The sequence below is a fragment of the Odontesthes bonariensis genome, chromosome 15, assembly GCF_027942865.1.
Source record: "Odontesthes bonariensis isolate fOdoBon6 chromosome 15, fOdoBon6.hap1, whole genome shotgun sequence".
NCBI lineage: Eukaryota > Metazoa > Chordata > Actinopteri > Atheriniformes > Atherinopsidae > Odontesthes > Odontesthes bonariensis.
In genome coordinates, this window is record NC_134520.1 from 9,170,471 (window position 1) to 9,186,384 (window position 15,914).

The 15,914-nt window shown below is 40.2% G+C and overlaps 2 protein-coding genes across 7 annotated transcripts in view; both read left to right on the plus strand.

Annotated features, from left to right (window-relative positions):
* The window catches only part of farp2 (FERM, RhoGEF and pleckstrin domain protein 2), a 34,688-nt gene extending 33,148 nt beyond the window's left edge, over positions 1-1,540 (plus strand). For all 3 annotated transcript variants that reach the window (XM_075484928.1, XM_075484929.1, XM_075484927.1), the window contains exon 27: positions 241-1,540. In XM_075484928.1, the coding sequence (XP_075341043.1) occupies positions 241-334 (94 nt within the window). In that variant the 3' untranslated portion in view covers positions 335-1,540. The remainder of the gene's footprint in view (positions 1-240) is intronic.
* Positions 1,541-2,342: 802 nt separating this feature from the next.
* boka (BCL2 family apoptosis regulator BOK a) lies at positions 2,343-15,599 on the plus strand. Of its 4 annotated transcripts, none has more exons than XM_075484932.1 (6): positions 2,343-2,553; positions 3,051-4,174; positions 5,425-5,770; positions 7,142-7,270; positions 10,421-10,584; positions 14,239-15,599. In XM_075484932.1, exons 3-6 carry the CDS (start codon positions 5,557-5,559, stop codon positions 14,362-14,364), a joined length of 633 nt encoding a protein of 210 aa, XP_075341047.1. In that variant the 5' UTR covers positions 2,343-2,553; positions 3,051-4,174; positions 5,425-5,556; the 3' UTR covers positions 14,365-15,599. The 4 variants fall into 4 exon arrangements, with proteins under 4 accessions (XP_075341047.1, XP_075341048.1, XP_075341049.1 ...); XM_075484933.1 differs by having other exon boundaries at positions 2,343-2,538; XM_075484934.1 differs by lacking the exon at positions 3,051-4,174.
* The last annotated feature ends 315 nt before the right edge of the window (positions 15,600-15,914 follow it).

A 15,914-nucleotide genomic window follows, 5' to 3' on the forward strand; every position in this document is an offset into this window, starting at 1 on the left:
ACTCTTTTGAACGCATATTATTATGAGAAGCAAAACGCTTTATTTTTGTGGCCCCAGCCAACTAGCCGGACTACCTTCATCAACACTAAAACTCGGCTGGAACTCGGCTCACAGGACGCAGCGGGGGGTAAGTCAAATTTAATAAATGATATTGCTAGTATGGGATGTCATACAGCTTCATGTCAAAAGAAGCGGACTATCCCTTTAAGTTGTGTGGTAGTAACTTTGTCCTCCACTCAGATGGATGGAGGTGATCAAGAGTGCTGCAAGCACCACGGGACGGATGAGCCTGCTCATACCTAAAGGTGGTCCCCTGGAGATGAACGGAAACTGATTTGAGATTATGTATCCAGAGGCTGGGCCTCTGGGAAGTCGGATTCTAAGTGAAGCAAAGATTTGAACAAAAACAACTGGAGACTGAATGATACTGCCAGGTGAAGGAAGCGTCAACATTTCTCAGCTTCATTCTTATTGTGTGTGCATTTTTTTCTTCAGTAGTGGTATAAATGGTAACATTTGTTTCAGTATAAGGGATATGATGAAAGGGAGATGTGTACATTATTGTCAGGTTTTTTGCATGTGTAGTTGTCAGTTTGGTTGTTCACATACACTGATGGGACCAACCGCAACACAAAGGGCTTCAACTTCTGGCTTTCTGAAGGACTTGAGCACAGAACTTTACTGGGTATATTACTGTGATACAGAGGAGCTACAGTATGTGGGACATGAAGGTACAGCCGGTATGTGCTCTGCTCATCGTTATTAGACGGAGTCGAGAGATGTGTTCGTGCGACGGAGGCGAGCGGAAAGTTAATGAAATGTTAAACCAAGTTGGAGATTTGAAGTTGGGAAGTTCTGTGGAATTGATGCTGCTGTTCTGACAAGTGCTTCAGTGTTTTGTTTTGTTTTTTTAAACAGCCGATTTATTCCTAAAAACTGATGCCAGTCCAGTTTGATGTTTCTTTGCCTGCTAATGGAAGGATGCAGCCAGTGTTTCAAAAGAGAGCTGTTCTACTTAATGATCCTGATTAGTTAGGCATCTCTGTGGCCAGTTTGGTGCTATATGTTTCTAATATCAATTATAATCAAATGTGTCCTGCTTTCTTTTACATAGGAACAGCATTAGAACATACTGTGGAATGGTGACAACTGAAGAACATATTTTGAAGTACTTTATGGCTTCTTCTTGTGCAAGGCTGTTAAAGATAAATGAGAGCTGACTTTGTATAGGGACAAGTGACAGTCAATTTAAGTAAAATTATGGTATTATTTGTGATGTATTTTCTATGAAGACTGGAATCTTTATCCTCAGTGTGTGTGTGTGTATGAATGGAGACCCAAACCTCCCGTGCCTCTGGAGCTTTAAGGGAAGGTGATGATGGGGGCCATCTGTAAACCGTTTGATATTCTGTGCATACGAGACCGACATGTTACTCCTATTTATTGTAGAGTGTCGTCAAACCCATGCTCGCGAATGCCCTCATATGGACTTTGTGTAATTCCATTGAAAACCTGACAAATAAACTGAATTTGAATCGTGCCTGTGGCTTTTGTTTTGGTCAATTTCTTCTGCGCCCCAATCCCTTTACAGTCCAGAACCTTCATTCCTTAGATTGCCAAGACGCTGTGTTTTTGTCACAACATACATTTTCACGAATTGCTTTATCCTTTTAAATTCAAGCCACAGTCAACCTCTGTCTATATGTAATATACACGGATAACCTTCCTGTATCTGTGAAATCAGAAAAGTTGCACCTTTTGTCATATAGGGTTTTTTCTTGGCAATTGAGGATGCATAATACAGCTCCAAACTATCAAAACAAGGGTGAAGAGAAAAAAAAAAAAAGTCAAGATTTGTGGTTTTAAATTACTGGGAAATTTTCAGGGTATTACAGTTGCTTTATGTGCTAAAATAAAAACGGTGTGGGCCTGAATGTTTATTGCCATGAATGTAGTCCACGTAAAGTCGAAGGGAGTTGATGGTGCTTTTTTTCACTGAGCCTTTCTCCTGATCAAGTTGACAAGTTACAGTGTGTTGAGTTGGACTTTGCATCAACAGTGACTATAAAATCTGATGTCAGCCACTCATAAACGGAGCAGGGCATTCCTCAGACATGTCCAAACAGCTTAAACGGTGGGTGTGGTGGTTTCCCCAGAAATGTCAATATCACTTGTCTTCCAAGAAGATCTGTTCAAACAGTTTTCAGTTGGGGTGTGGATCAAATCACTGTCTGCTGTGATTATAAACCTTTTGTTTTTTCTTAGTTTTTTTTTTTTTTTCATCAACCACAACATAAATTTGATGGGCTTTATGCATCAAATCATCTCTTTATCATGCCTGATTGTTTAGAGATTACAACTTTACATTCACGTCTTGACAAGCACATAAATCCAGTTTCTTTCATTGTGGCAGAGATTCTTATCATGGCTAACTCTTAAAAAGGCTGCTTCAGTATGTCGGAGGGCACACGCTCTTTCCTTCTTCTAAATGCATCATGAGAGAAAGGCGCCACATGGGATTATTTGACCCTCTGAAAGGTACAACACCAGCAGGTCTGTATGGAGACTCAGAGAAGTTACCAGAAACCAAAAGAAAGGAGAAAATTAAAATGCATAGAGGAAATTATGTCTGTACACTGAATATAAAGCTACAGCTGGGACTTTGTTAGCTTAGTACAAAGACTAGAAACAGGAATGCCCATCTAATTCTAAGAAATGTAAGAGTTGGCATGTTAGCTTTAGCCAGCGAATCTTAAAGGTGATGATCCTATTGACTTTTGCAGAAAATGAGACCTCTTAAATTTTTCAGATTAGGTGGTTATAAATCGTTATCACACTGAGTATGTTTGAATTTACAGTATTAATAACACATTGAAACTCAATGTTGTGATTTCTGTGTGTTTGAACTAGTTTCTAAACATTCCTGCTTTGATAGATTTGTAAATTACAGAAAGCTATCGGTGTCATCTACAATGAAAGTCCTGAAAAAAAAAAGCTCTTACCGAGTAACGCTGACTAATATATTTGAACTGCTGTGCTTTTTTCCATAGGTTGTTCAACATTTCCATTGAAATGAATGAAATGTGAATTTGTATGATGAATTCAAACTCCTTACTGACAATGCAACTTGACAGAAGAAAAAAAAAGAGGAGTTTTCCTCATTTTGTACGGGTGTTTTTGGACTTCAAGAACCTTTTCATAGTCTTTAAAACTATCGGAGGGTGTCCCAACTTCTCTTTAGATACACACCACTAGGACTGTGGCCAACTGTAGTTCAAAGAACTCCTTTTATAGGCTCTTTTGTATCTTAGGAGTTCCAGCTTTCTCAACAGGAACCATCTGTCTCATAACTGTACTGTTATTGGTCCAGATGACACAAGTGCGCTAAGCCTGTCTGAACAGACAAAAACAAAGCCAGAGCCAGCCATTACAATATAGTCTTTAAATTGACTGTAGGAGTGAGTGTGAGCGTGCATGGTTGTTTTGACTGTGTGTGACCTGTCCAAGATGTACATTACCTCTCGCCCAATGACAGTCGGCTTTGGAAATGTACATAATCGCTGCATTTACCCACATAATAATTTGAATGACCCCTTTTGAATGACCCCAGACTATAAGTGGCCTTTTATTTGACAGTGGGGGAGACAGGAAGGTCAGCATGACACGTGGCATCACGTGTTTTCATTTTATAGTTACGTCTATGAAAGATGCCAAAGCTAACACAGTGACAGATATAGAATAGGTGATTCCCAAAGAACCCGTCTCGACATGGTGTGCAGTGTGTCCGTAAGAGATGTGAGAAAACCAGACAAGTGGAGGACAAAAGAAGAAGTGTCAGGCCTAAAAAAAACTATCAACAGCAGATGAACTGTATATGAAAAGGATGTCATTAAGAAAGAGGACAAAATCCAGCAAAGACCGGACACAGGAGCTGAGAGATGCATCTGGACCTTCAGCTGATCCATACTGTTCCCTAAAGCCTCGTCAGAAATGGTCTCCATGGAAGGGTGGCTGTCAAGAAGCCATTCTTAAGGAAGGAAACGGGGAATAAGAGCTTTGGGGTGTCCTTCAAGAAGCCTGAAGAACTATTCCTGAAGACTACTTAAAGAAATGACAGAAAGCTTCTCTAAGATGGTTCAGGCTGTGTTGAAGAATGAAGGTGCTCATTAGAATGGTAAAAAAAAAAAAAAAATAAAAAATCTGTTTTTGCTTATATATTGTATTTCCATTATGTTTCCACGGATTTTGATCATTCGCTGCACCCATTTCCAGTTTTCCTGGTAATATATAAAGAGATGAGGAGTGACTCGAGCCTTGCATCCATTCATTGCAGGCAGCATGTTACTAATGTCTGCCTCGCAGCAGCTGATCTGATGCTGGTGCCCAGAGTCAGGACTAAACAAGGCGAGGCTGCGTTTCACTTTGATGCTCCTAAAGTCTGGAACGCTCTTCCAGAAGACGTGAGACAGGCCTCAACTCTGACAATGTTTAAATCCAGGCTGAAAACACTTCTATTTAGCTGTGCATATGACACCTGAAAGTATTTTATCTGCATGAATGAATTAATGATTATTTTTTATGGATTTTTTATTTTTTATTTCTTTTTAATGATTTTATTGCCTTCTTGTGATTTTATGTAGCTGTAAAGCACTTTGAATTACCTTGTGTACGAATTGTGCTATAAGTAAAATTGCCTTGCCTTGCCTTGCCTTGCCTTGCCTTGCCTTGCCTTGCCTTGCCTTGCCTTGCCTTGCCTTGCCTTGCCTAGCCTAGAACAAACAGTGTTTGTTTTATTGATGTCTTTGTGCTGAAGACACCTTTAATAAACCAATTTATTTATTAGCGGCTGGATCACGTCGTGTGTGTGTGTGTGTGTGTGTGTGTGTGTGTGTGTGTGTGTGTGCGTGTGTGTGTGTGCGTGCGTGTGTGTGTGTGTGTGTGTGTGCGTGCGTGCGTGCGTGCGTGTGTGTGTGTGATGCATGAAGTGGGATGAGGGCAGAGGGGAGGGGCTTTTATTGTTGCTGATTTTCTCCGCCTTTGGACTCCACAATAAGTGCCCTTAGAAGGAAAGCCTGTCAGACTGTAAACTTGCGAGCATTTTTGCGCTCAGACTGTAAACCCTCAGTTGTAAAAAGTCAGAGATAAAAGCCACTTTTTGGCTCAGTCAGAAGATAACTATCCTCCTGCTTAGGATGGTTATTGTCGTTGGGCCTCAGTAGACTATCAGTATTTTGGGTAAGTTTAGCTTAATTTAATTGTCCTTTACCATAAAGTACGTGCGCGCACACCTTTATAGCTTCATGTCAAACTTTTCCTGGCGGTCCAGCCGGTCCTTCGGTAGACTTTGGTAGCGTTGGCAATCGGGAGGCTTTATCCGGGCCATCAAAAGATATCCACAACTTAATCCGCGTGTTTGTTCTGCAGGATAATCTCCAGAATCCATTCTATCTCAAAGAAGCGAGGGAGCGGTGGGGTGTCCGCCGGGGAGAAGCGGCCGCGGAGCGTCGCTTGGAGGCGGAGAGGTGAGCTGCGCACTCCGCGGCGGATGACAGGAGCATGGAGATGCTGCGCCGCTCATCCGTGTTCGCCGCTGAGGTGTTTGATCGGTCGCCTACCGACAAGGAGTTGGTGTCCCAGGCCAAGGCACTGTGCAGAGACTACATCCACTCCAGGCTGAACCGAGCCGGGATCGGCTGGTCTAAGCCTGAACACGGACTGGCTGCGTCAGGTGGGGCGCTTGGAGATACATCGTCAGTCCTCCTGTGGCTGGGTGAGTTGTTTTCTCTTTAAGATTAAAATAACCCAAACAGTATAGCTGATTAAACAAAGGCTCGTGATTAATATAAAAATTATGTTTGGTTTTATTTACATCGAACAAAGTCTTATTCTCTGCCTGAGACACTCTGTTCCTGGTAAATTGAGAGGGGCTCTAGGTTTTAGGAGCCTTGTATATTTTCTATTTTAATCTAAGCCTCAAGTGACCCGGATTCCACTATCGTTTAATCGGAACACAAAAGTCGATAGAAGTCCATAGAAACTGAGGAATATGTGAGAAAATCACTTGTACTTTTAACTAAAAGCCTGGAAAAGAAGTGATGATCTTATAGATTCTTATCAAGAGAAACAACTGTGCCACTTAACTGATTAAAAAAGATACAAAACTGTAGAATATGTTAAGCTTAAATCCAAATTGTTGGTGGTGGAGCATTAAATGCTGGCTGTGCGTGTCACAGGTTTACCTTTCAGTTTAAGTGACACAATTTAGAGGGAATTCCCAGGACTCTCCCCTGAGATGCTTGTCTGTGCAGAGGGCATGCCCACAGGCAGATAGATCACAGGTGGCTCTTCCCTTTTTAGGTTTTGATTTGTCATCTGTGGTTTCCAGTCCACCTCCCCTTTAGGTTGCTTGGAAATTCAATGGAAGCTCAGACGTGAAGGAAACTAACTAAGGAACTAGTCAGGAATAGAACTAGGGTCCAAAAGAGACGCAAAAAAGAACAACAAAGTATATTTAGGTGTGTTACTTTTTTTTTTTTTAAGTATCTACAACTAATGCATTTAAGAACTTATTTCCATAAGTCTTTATAAGAAAATAATTCAATGTTGTGTCCCTGCTGAGCTTTAGATAAGGAGATGGATATCGGTTTTCTAAATCCCCCTCGTTGCAAGTTTATTAACTGAGGTGTAATAAGAGGCAATTTGTTGGAATCACCTTTAAATGTAGAATTCAACCATGTGACATCTGATGAATGACTATTTTGAGGTCTAAGTGTTGTTTACAGTTTAAATCGAGTGTAAAGCTAGCACTAACACAATTCGGTCTTTATAAAAGCGCTATTCTCCTAAAGTTTGTTATCGTTAGCTTGTATCAGCTACCTCATTTGTCACCATGTACTGTATACAGGTGATCTTAGATCAGTTGTGGTTGTAGCAGCAACCGATGAATGTATTGATTTGAGCATGATGGACTTTTTTAGTCCCTTTAAATGGGAGGTTTTTCTTTAGAAGTTGAATAAGTTTAATTGTTGCTTCCTTTAAGTTTCACAGCCCTGCTTGAACAGTCTGTATTGCCTAGTTGTAAAGTCAGGCCAGCAGGCAGTGAGAAAACCTGAAAAAGTTTCATTTCTTTTGTTTTGGACAGGTGATGAGTTGGAGTACCTTCGCCCCAACGTGTACCGTAACGTAGCACGGCAGCTGAACATCACGGTGGCATCAGAGAGTGTGGTGTCTGACGCCTTCCTGGCTGTTGCAGCAGACATTTTTTCCACAGGTATGTCTTGTTCAGGGGAATCATGCACGCTTGCATCAGAGGAACTAACTTAAGTGAAAATAAAGGAAGATGTTTGTCCTGTTTAAGGAAGTCACTCTGCTTATCATTGAGAAGGGGGAACTTTAGGGTTTGAGGCAAATACAATTGAGATATTGAGAGTTTGTGGAACTTATGGTATTTCTCCTATAATGCGTTTTTATTTAACTACAATAGCGTTTCTGCAACATTTCCCCTCCAAAATAAACAAACTCTAAAATAACTGCCTTCTTTTTCCAAGTAAACACGTTCCACACCTCCCACATAGGGTAACCACTGAATTCCCGATTAGTGAGAGATATTTTGGGGCTGTCATTATCCTTTGATAGGAAAGAACTGTTGGGGAAAACATTCGGTCCATATTAGGTTAACATATTAACATGCTAGAGTGTGATTGTTACGGACAGTTTGGACCCTACCCAGGGAGTTTAGTCATGGGTCTCAGCTGGCTTCTTCCTCAGGGAATATGACATAGAGATCTGCTGCAAAGGTGATTAAGAGTCAAACTGGGGAAAATCAGGTTAGTCTCGTTCTCAGTAACATTCCTGGTCTGAAAAATAACATGACGTCAAATTAAAAATTATCCACCTTAATTCAGACTAGGTCTTATGGGCACAATGACGGATGCACAAAATTCCATTTAATAATTGGGGGAAATGTAGCCAGACTTCAGTTTACAGGTTCAAAACATCAAACAAACGAAAAAACATCAGTGAATGCAATGTAAATATGGACAAACACCAAAGATGACTAAACAAGTCACTGTGAAGAGGAAGTCCTGTGCAGCTGTAGATTATGACCACAAACGTGTCTGATCCTCATGGGCTCAGTTACAAATGTCATGCTACTGTGTGAATGTTCCAAAATGCGGCCACAGTATCTTCTGACATCTCACATGCAATGTGTCTGATATCACACTGAATGTCTCCAGCTTCAGTCTATTCGGTGCAGTGGACACATTGGCAGGTCTGAGGCAAACATGCCGCATTATACAACATTTTAGGATTCAAGATTCAAGATTCAAAAAGCTTTATTTATCCCGAGGGAAATTGCTGTGTGCAACAGTTAAGGTACAAGAGGGAAAGTACTAAAGTAAAATAAAATAACCATAACAATAAAATCAGGATAACATAAATTAACATAAGTAACTGAATACAATATGCGTACTAAAAAACTCTGAGAGCTTTACTATTTAAAGCTGTTCTGAAAAATGTTTCTATATTAACAGCATATCAACATACAGCAAAATGAAATTTATGATGAGCCCGCTACAAACTTTACTCTCAGTTCTCCTCAGCTCTGTCTTTTAGCTCATAGTTTTAGTTCCACAGTCTACAACTTCACATCTTTGGTTCAGCCTTGTTAGTCTTATCAATGTATTTGCAAAGAAAAAAATAGAATGCCAAATGAGCAAAGCTAACAACTAGCTTGTAATAGTAGTGGAGCATTTAGGTGTTACTTAGTTATTTTAGCTTATTGCTTTAGTTCTACTCGATACAACTTTACTTTTTTTTTGGTTCTGTCTCATTGCTCTCTTTAGTGTGACTAGTGAACAACTTTCAAATAAACCTCTTGTACATTTTCTGGTTAACAATAAATAACAGACAAACAAAATTAGCAACCAGCTAGTATGAAGGGGAGCCTTTAGGTGCTGCTCCATCTTCATACATTTAGTTCTACTGTCCACAACTGTACTTTTTTTTATTCAGTCTTTTGGATGCTATCAATGTGATTTCAGTATAAAGGAACATCTTAGATAAACCTCCTCTAAATTTTCTGTTCAGCACCAAATGCCAGATTGACAAAGTTAGCAACCAGCTAGTAAATGCAGCCAAGCATTTAGGTGCAACTCTGTCTTTGAACAGTTAGTTTTGGTTCCATTGTCCACAACTTAGTTTTATTGTTCAATCGCTTTGTTCAGTATAGATATTTATAAGAGTCGTAAAAAAATAGTAAGACAGACAACAGTCCGGGCTCACGCAGACCTACGGCCAATTGAGATCCAACGTGCAAGTTTTGAGTTGCTTTGTCAAAGTCATCTAAAAATAAGAGTAAGCTGCTTTTTTGTAGTTAAAATACACACACTGCCTTTATGGATGACTCCCCGATCACAATAAACTTTTTTGGGGAAATTACTCAAAGTAAAGTAGCATAATATGAACATTTTTCACCTTGTGTGATGTATTGTGTTTTTGAAATAAGAATCGCTTTTTATTTCACTCCAAAGTTTACATTTGTTGAACTAATTTCAAGATAGTTGAAACTGTAGTACTACTTCTGCCTCTTAAAACTTACATAGTATTGCTTTGGCTCCAGCAGCTGAATGTTGCTTTCATGATGTCTCATGCCTAAGATTTTATGATTTTTCTTGTTTGATTTGGTTGATGACAGTTGGATGCTAGAGCACAGACAGAACTGGCAGACTTACAGCTTGACTTCTCAGATTTTTTATTCATTTATATGTTTTTAAGGTTTCAGTGGTGATTGCTGTCTATCTTTATTGAGTATCTTGAACTATAGTTCAGGTGTAAAAAAAAAACTAACTTCATACAGACTCTTTTCTAACTCACCAAATGCAGACAGTTGTTTTAAAAGTGCAGACAATTCTCCGAATTCAAGATTTCACCGTTAAAGAAAAACCTGACCTCAGTTTATGAGATTCTAGGAATGCAATATACAATATATAAGTTTGGGTGTGTCAGACATATAAACAACAAAGAAATAGTCCGAAGTATTGACTGTAGATGGTATGGCAGCAGAGACAAACTCTTAGCATGCACACTAAGTGGGAAAAATGATCTGCTCCCTAATCTAGCCAGGCGTACTGCCTGCCTGCTGTCCCAAGCCTTGTGTTTGTGTTTCCTTCTTTGTGGAGCAGACAGGCATGCAGGCCTAATGCCTCTGCTGCTGAGGTTCGATAATGAGTTCACTCATCTATTAACAGAGCTGCTGAAGGAGATATTTGCTGCACTAAATCCAGCTCCAAATACATAAAAACCTTATATCATATGCATGATTCAACAGTTTGTTGTACATAACTAACTCTGACAGAACTTGAGGAAAATATGCAGTTTATTTTGCTCAGAGCTCCACAACTTGTGTGTCTCTCATCAGGTGTGACATGGGGGAAGGTGGTTTCCTTGTATGCGGTAGCGGGGGCCTTGGCAGTGGACTGTGTGCGGCACGGTCATCCCGCTATGGTCCACACCATTGTCGACTGCATGGGGGAGTTTGTCCGCAAGAGTCTCACCCCATGGTTGAAAAGGAGAGGGGGCTGGGTAAGGGAAACCTTTAATACATTTTTATTTGTGTGGTTGCTTTAGTTTGTGTATGAATGTTACTAATAATGAAACTATGCAGTCAATAGTAACATGACAGGTTACTGATTTTGAAAAAGTGAAATAAGAGAACCATTTTCAATCTGAGATTCTATATGGCCTTATTTAGACATGTGGGGGAAAAAAATCTTTGTAGTTTGTTGTTGCAAAGAAAAGGTTTGTGATTGTAGTTTTTTTTTTTAAATGCGTGAAAATCAGCCTTCAAAGTGTCCAAACAGTGCCCATCTTCTACACTGGTTAGGAATGCTGTCGCTGGAATGATTTCACAAGTAATTGTGGCACTTTTTTTTATTACATCTGTCATGATGCATAAAGCCCTTATCTTTACAGAGGCTGAAGGGAAATAGCATTGACTGTTAGAAGAAAATACACATGGAGCCTGAGTGTTCACCTTTTTTTTTTGTCTTTTCTGATCTAATTTCTTTGATTGTCTCCTCACTACAATTTTTGGTGTGCTGTACTTTTTCTATGAGGATGCGTAAACATGTCAATTAAAAAGCTGTTTTCGTGTGGGAGTAGCGGATTGCACTTTCCAAAGCCCAAGTAATGTCCAGTATGAGAGCACAAATCCAAATGAGTTGAAGAGGAGACGTCAGGGATGCTGAGCAGAAACAAATCAAGCAATTTCTTCCTTGATCGTCATGGGAAATGTGAGATCACTGGCAGATAAAATCAATAAACTTGGAGTGGGAATATCGGGAGGGTGAGATTATTTGTTTCACTGAGACGTGGCTGCGGGAATGACTCCACCACCAATCGGGGAAGACAGAGAGGTAACAGTAAAAGAGGAGGGATTACAGTGCTTGTTTATAACAGATGGTGTCATCCTGGCACCCCGGCTGTTGACTTGTTTGCTGTGAGCTTCCGTCCACATCGTCTACTGAGAGAGTTTACCTGTGTTACCTGCTGACGCCATGTGTGACAGGGACATCGTCAGCTAAGTTTTTTCCAAGATACAATAACAACTCCCCAATCCATTCTTGATGATCTCTGGAGATTTAACTCTTTATACCCCGTAGCGGCCTCGGCCGGCCGTGCTGTTCTACCCCACAACGGTTGCCGCCGGCCGGCATGAAAATACACGTCTTACTACGGGAAAATGATGTTGCTGAACTGTAACTACACACTTCACTAGTTCACAACAGCTTAAGCCCCATTGTATCACTCTCTGCTACATTTCAACTTTCCAAAAGTTTGTAAATTTATTCAAATTCTATTTATATAAATATTTATAATTTATATAATTTCCCTTTAGGGGGTTAGTGAAGAATTATTGAACTGAACTGAACTGAATTGACCCAGCTGGGGCCTTTCTGTGTGGAGTTTGCATGTTCTCCCCGTGTATGCGTGGGTTCTCTCCGGGTACTCCGGCTTCCTCCCACTGTCCAAAAAATCATGCATGTTAGGTTGATTGGCATCTCTAAATTGTCCTTAGGAGTGAGTGTGAGCGTGCATGGTTGTTTGTCTCTATGTGGCCCTGCGATGGACTGGCGGCCTGTCCAGGGTGTACCCCGCCTCTCGCCCATTGACTGCTGGGATAGGCTCCAGCCCACCCGCGACCCGATCGACGGATTCAGCGGTATAGATAATGGATGGATGGATGAACTGAATTGACGGCAGACCTGTCCAGGATGTACCCTGCCTCTCGCCCAATGACAGCTGCGATTGGCTCCAAAATTTAGGCAAGAGGTGACCATGTGAGTTGCAGATGACTCAAATGCAGACTACAGACAAGGGGCAGGCAGGTGAAGAAAAATAAAACATTTTATTGGGATTTAACTTTCGTATTAAGTATTTAATCACTTCAAGAAATGCAGATTTTCTCTACATTAACACTTTGTAAAGAATTAGTTTAAAGGTTTTGCCAGGTTTTAAGTGTTCTATTTTGTTAGTCATTCTTGGAGAAATGTAGACATGCAGTTTTCTCCATGTTTCAGTCAGTGAAGTTTCCAGTTCCTCCACACTAGAGCATACACAAGCTGACGTATTTCTCTATCACACAGAAACTTTATGGAATTTAGGTCAGAGTTCTAAGAGGGCCAATCAGCAATAATGTTGAGAGATCCATTACTTTTACTCAAATAATTTGATGGATTTTATCAGTAACTCCCCAGGTTCCTGTTCTCTTAGTACATTCTGGTTGGAGTTCCTCCTCTGGCTTCCTCTATTTCAACCTTCAACTTCTTTATAGGTTGAATTGAGGCTGATTTTGAAGAATGGCACGTCTAAATCTGCTCTGTTTCTCTGCTTGTTGTTTAGCTGCTTTTTTCTGCATCACTCTTTCTCTAAAATGACTGATCCTGCTTCAAACAGTCTGTTAGTTCTGCTATATTTGGTAGTTCTAGTTGATATCCGATGCGATCTTTGCTGCCGTTTCTCACTGATCCAGAACAGCAGACTAGCTCTCTCTGAATTCAATTAGTGAGGGTTTTTGTTTTTTCAACAGCCAGATGTAAAATGGCTTGAGCTTATGCTTCAGACAGGATAGTGGATGGTTTTCTGTTGAGTCCTGCTAGTGGGAAAAGCCTGTCTGATAAAGTTTTGGAGACAAAAGGTTTATCAGACAGATACAATAAAGAGACTTGGGTTCAAATCCGAACATCTGACAGCGTGTTTCTGTCTGTTTTGCTGGAAAGTGAACAAATGAGCACCCAGGCCTGTCGTGTTTTGAGGATAAGTGAAGTGTAACAAAATGAAGAACACTGTATTGTATGACTGACCTGAAAAGCACAAACAAGGGACCTGTTTTTCACTGCTGCAGCCCAAACCCAGACCAAGACTTTTTACCCTGTGATGATGTCAGCAAATTGGAAACCTAAGAACACCATAACTGGAAGAACGAGAGGAGCTGAAGAGGGAAAAGTGTTCAGTGTCAGGACTGACACTAAACTGTGCGGTCTGTGGTATATCACTCTCTGTGAAGATAGTTATATAAGTAGACTGGTAAATAAGACTTGCTGAGAGTTCTTTGGCTTTGGAAGAACTTATTATGGGCTAGTTTAAAATCTTCTCACAGTAAATTCTTAGAATAGTGACAAATTAGGAGCATATGTCGGATTCATTACTGCTTCTTTTCACTGTACCGTACAGCATAAAGCGCCTAGGTGCTGGCTTGTTACAACTTCAGTGCAACTTGGCATCAATTCTGCAAGTCTCTGGAACACTACTGAAGGGATGGAACACCATTCTTTCAAAAGATATTTCCTCATTTTGTATTTTGATGAGAGACAGATGTTCAGCTGGGTTGAGATCTGAATCGTATGCCCTAACATACGATTCAAATCATTTTCAAGGATACTGGCATTGTCCCCTTAGAAGTAACCTCTCCAGAGTGTTTCATGGAAGGATAAAGATACCCCCCAACAACTTGAATTGTAGCCACACTTCTTTCTCATGGAACAAGCAGACCCAAACCATCCCAGAAAAATGCTCCCCAATGCATAACTGAGCCACCTGATCCCCTTACTGGATGGGACAAGCGTTTTCCGGTCGTTGTCACCAATCTGTACTTGTAAATTGCATTCTCCATGTGACTTTGTGTTGTTAGATCTTAGAATTTGACCTCATATGAATTTCTCTGGTATTCTCTCACAGGTGGATGTTACAAAATGTGTGGTGAACACTGATCCAAGCTTCCACTCTCACTGGCTGGTGTCTGCCGTCTGTGCCTTTGGACACTACTTGAAGGCTGTTGTGTTTTACCTCCTCAGGGAGAAGTGAAAGACTGAACTGGATTCTGAGACGACAGACCAGCACTGTATACAGCACCACCACCACTAAAGTATCCACTGTTTTGGATTATGTTTACACTAATTTGCACTGAGCCTTTATTGATGAACACCTACCCATTTCACAGAATTGAACTCCTCTTGTTCCATGGGCTTTCCCTTGTCTATTTATTATTAGTGCTTATATTAAGGCACACTTGGTGTGAATGTGCACAATCACCCTCCGTAGACCTTTTTAGCCTTTTGTTTTTTCTTCAGACTGTAGAACTGCCAGTATTGCTACCTTGCCTTCCCCCTAGCGGTAACAAATAGTAACTGCTTTACAAACTGAGAAACTTCATCAGCATGTTGGGGCTAAGAGACAATACAATATAATTAGTGGAGTGTTGAATAAAAGCAGCCATAAAAGGGTACTTTGCCATATAGAACGTCAGTTATCTCTATTTCATAATGCTCATCACAATAGTCAGTCTCTTCCTAACGTTGATCTTTCACACTCTTTTGAATCACAACTTGTAAAAGTATTGCAAGGCAAACAGGTCATAGTACGGTTGGTCTGTGTGTACTGGCCACTTCTAATGATTTTACTTTTACTACCAGATTTGGGAAGAAAAATGTAACTCTTTGGCTGAGGGTCCATTGACACCTTACACCTGGGCCAAATAGGGGATCTTAAATTGATTAAACGTTTCAGAGCTATACCTTTTCAGTACTCAGTACTATTATATTTTAGGGAGGAGCATTTCAGTTTTCCCAAAAGGGGGAGAACATTTTCTAAGATTATCAGAATGAGCGTCCCGAATGGGTTATTCTAAGCAATGTTTCCTCTGCTTTTATTTTTCACTGTGAGGCTGCGTGTTGTGTTGCTGTTCTCTAATTACAGTAACATAAGTTGCAGCATGGTACTACGAGCACTTTGATGCAGTTGCAGTTTGTGCATAGAATTTATTCCATGAATAATTGTACTTTTATGTGGCACATAGCACCAAGCGACATACAGAATAGGTAAATGTTTGTCCGTCATCTGCAACTTTAAGTATTAACAATAAAAATGGTTCTTACAGGTGTGGCATCATTTGTTCATTTTAATGGGTACATGAGGCTTTGCAGCCTTTTTGCCGAAGGTAAGGTCATGCAGAACCAGACAAAATGTCTTGGCTTTTATAGTAGCAGTACTATGTGTCTCATTTGTAGAAAATGAATGTGGAATGTATTATGCAACAAGACAATGGAATCTTTACCTTAATTTAAATTATTATGATTAAAAATGAGAATGTGAATTTCTGTGGCCCTTTATTCAAATGGACCTACATTTGTGCAAATACAATTTCAATATGCAGATCATTTGCCATTTGAACAGGCCCAAAAACTGATCTGCGTCACATTCTGTCCAGGATTTGAGGTTATTGAATATGTTATTATATGACTTTGGATTGTAAAGGTCAATAAAATTCAACACCTTTACAAAGGGTAAAGAAAAGGATAAAAAGAGCATTATGCCCTGTCAGTAGTAAGACCATCTATAAAAGAAGAAAAAAAAGA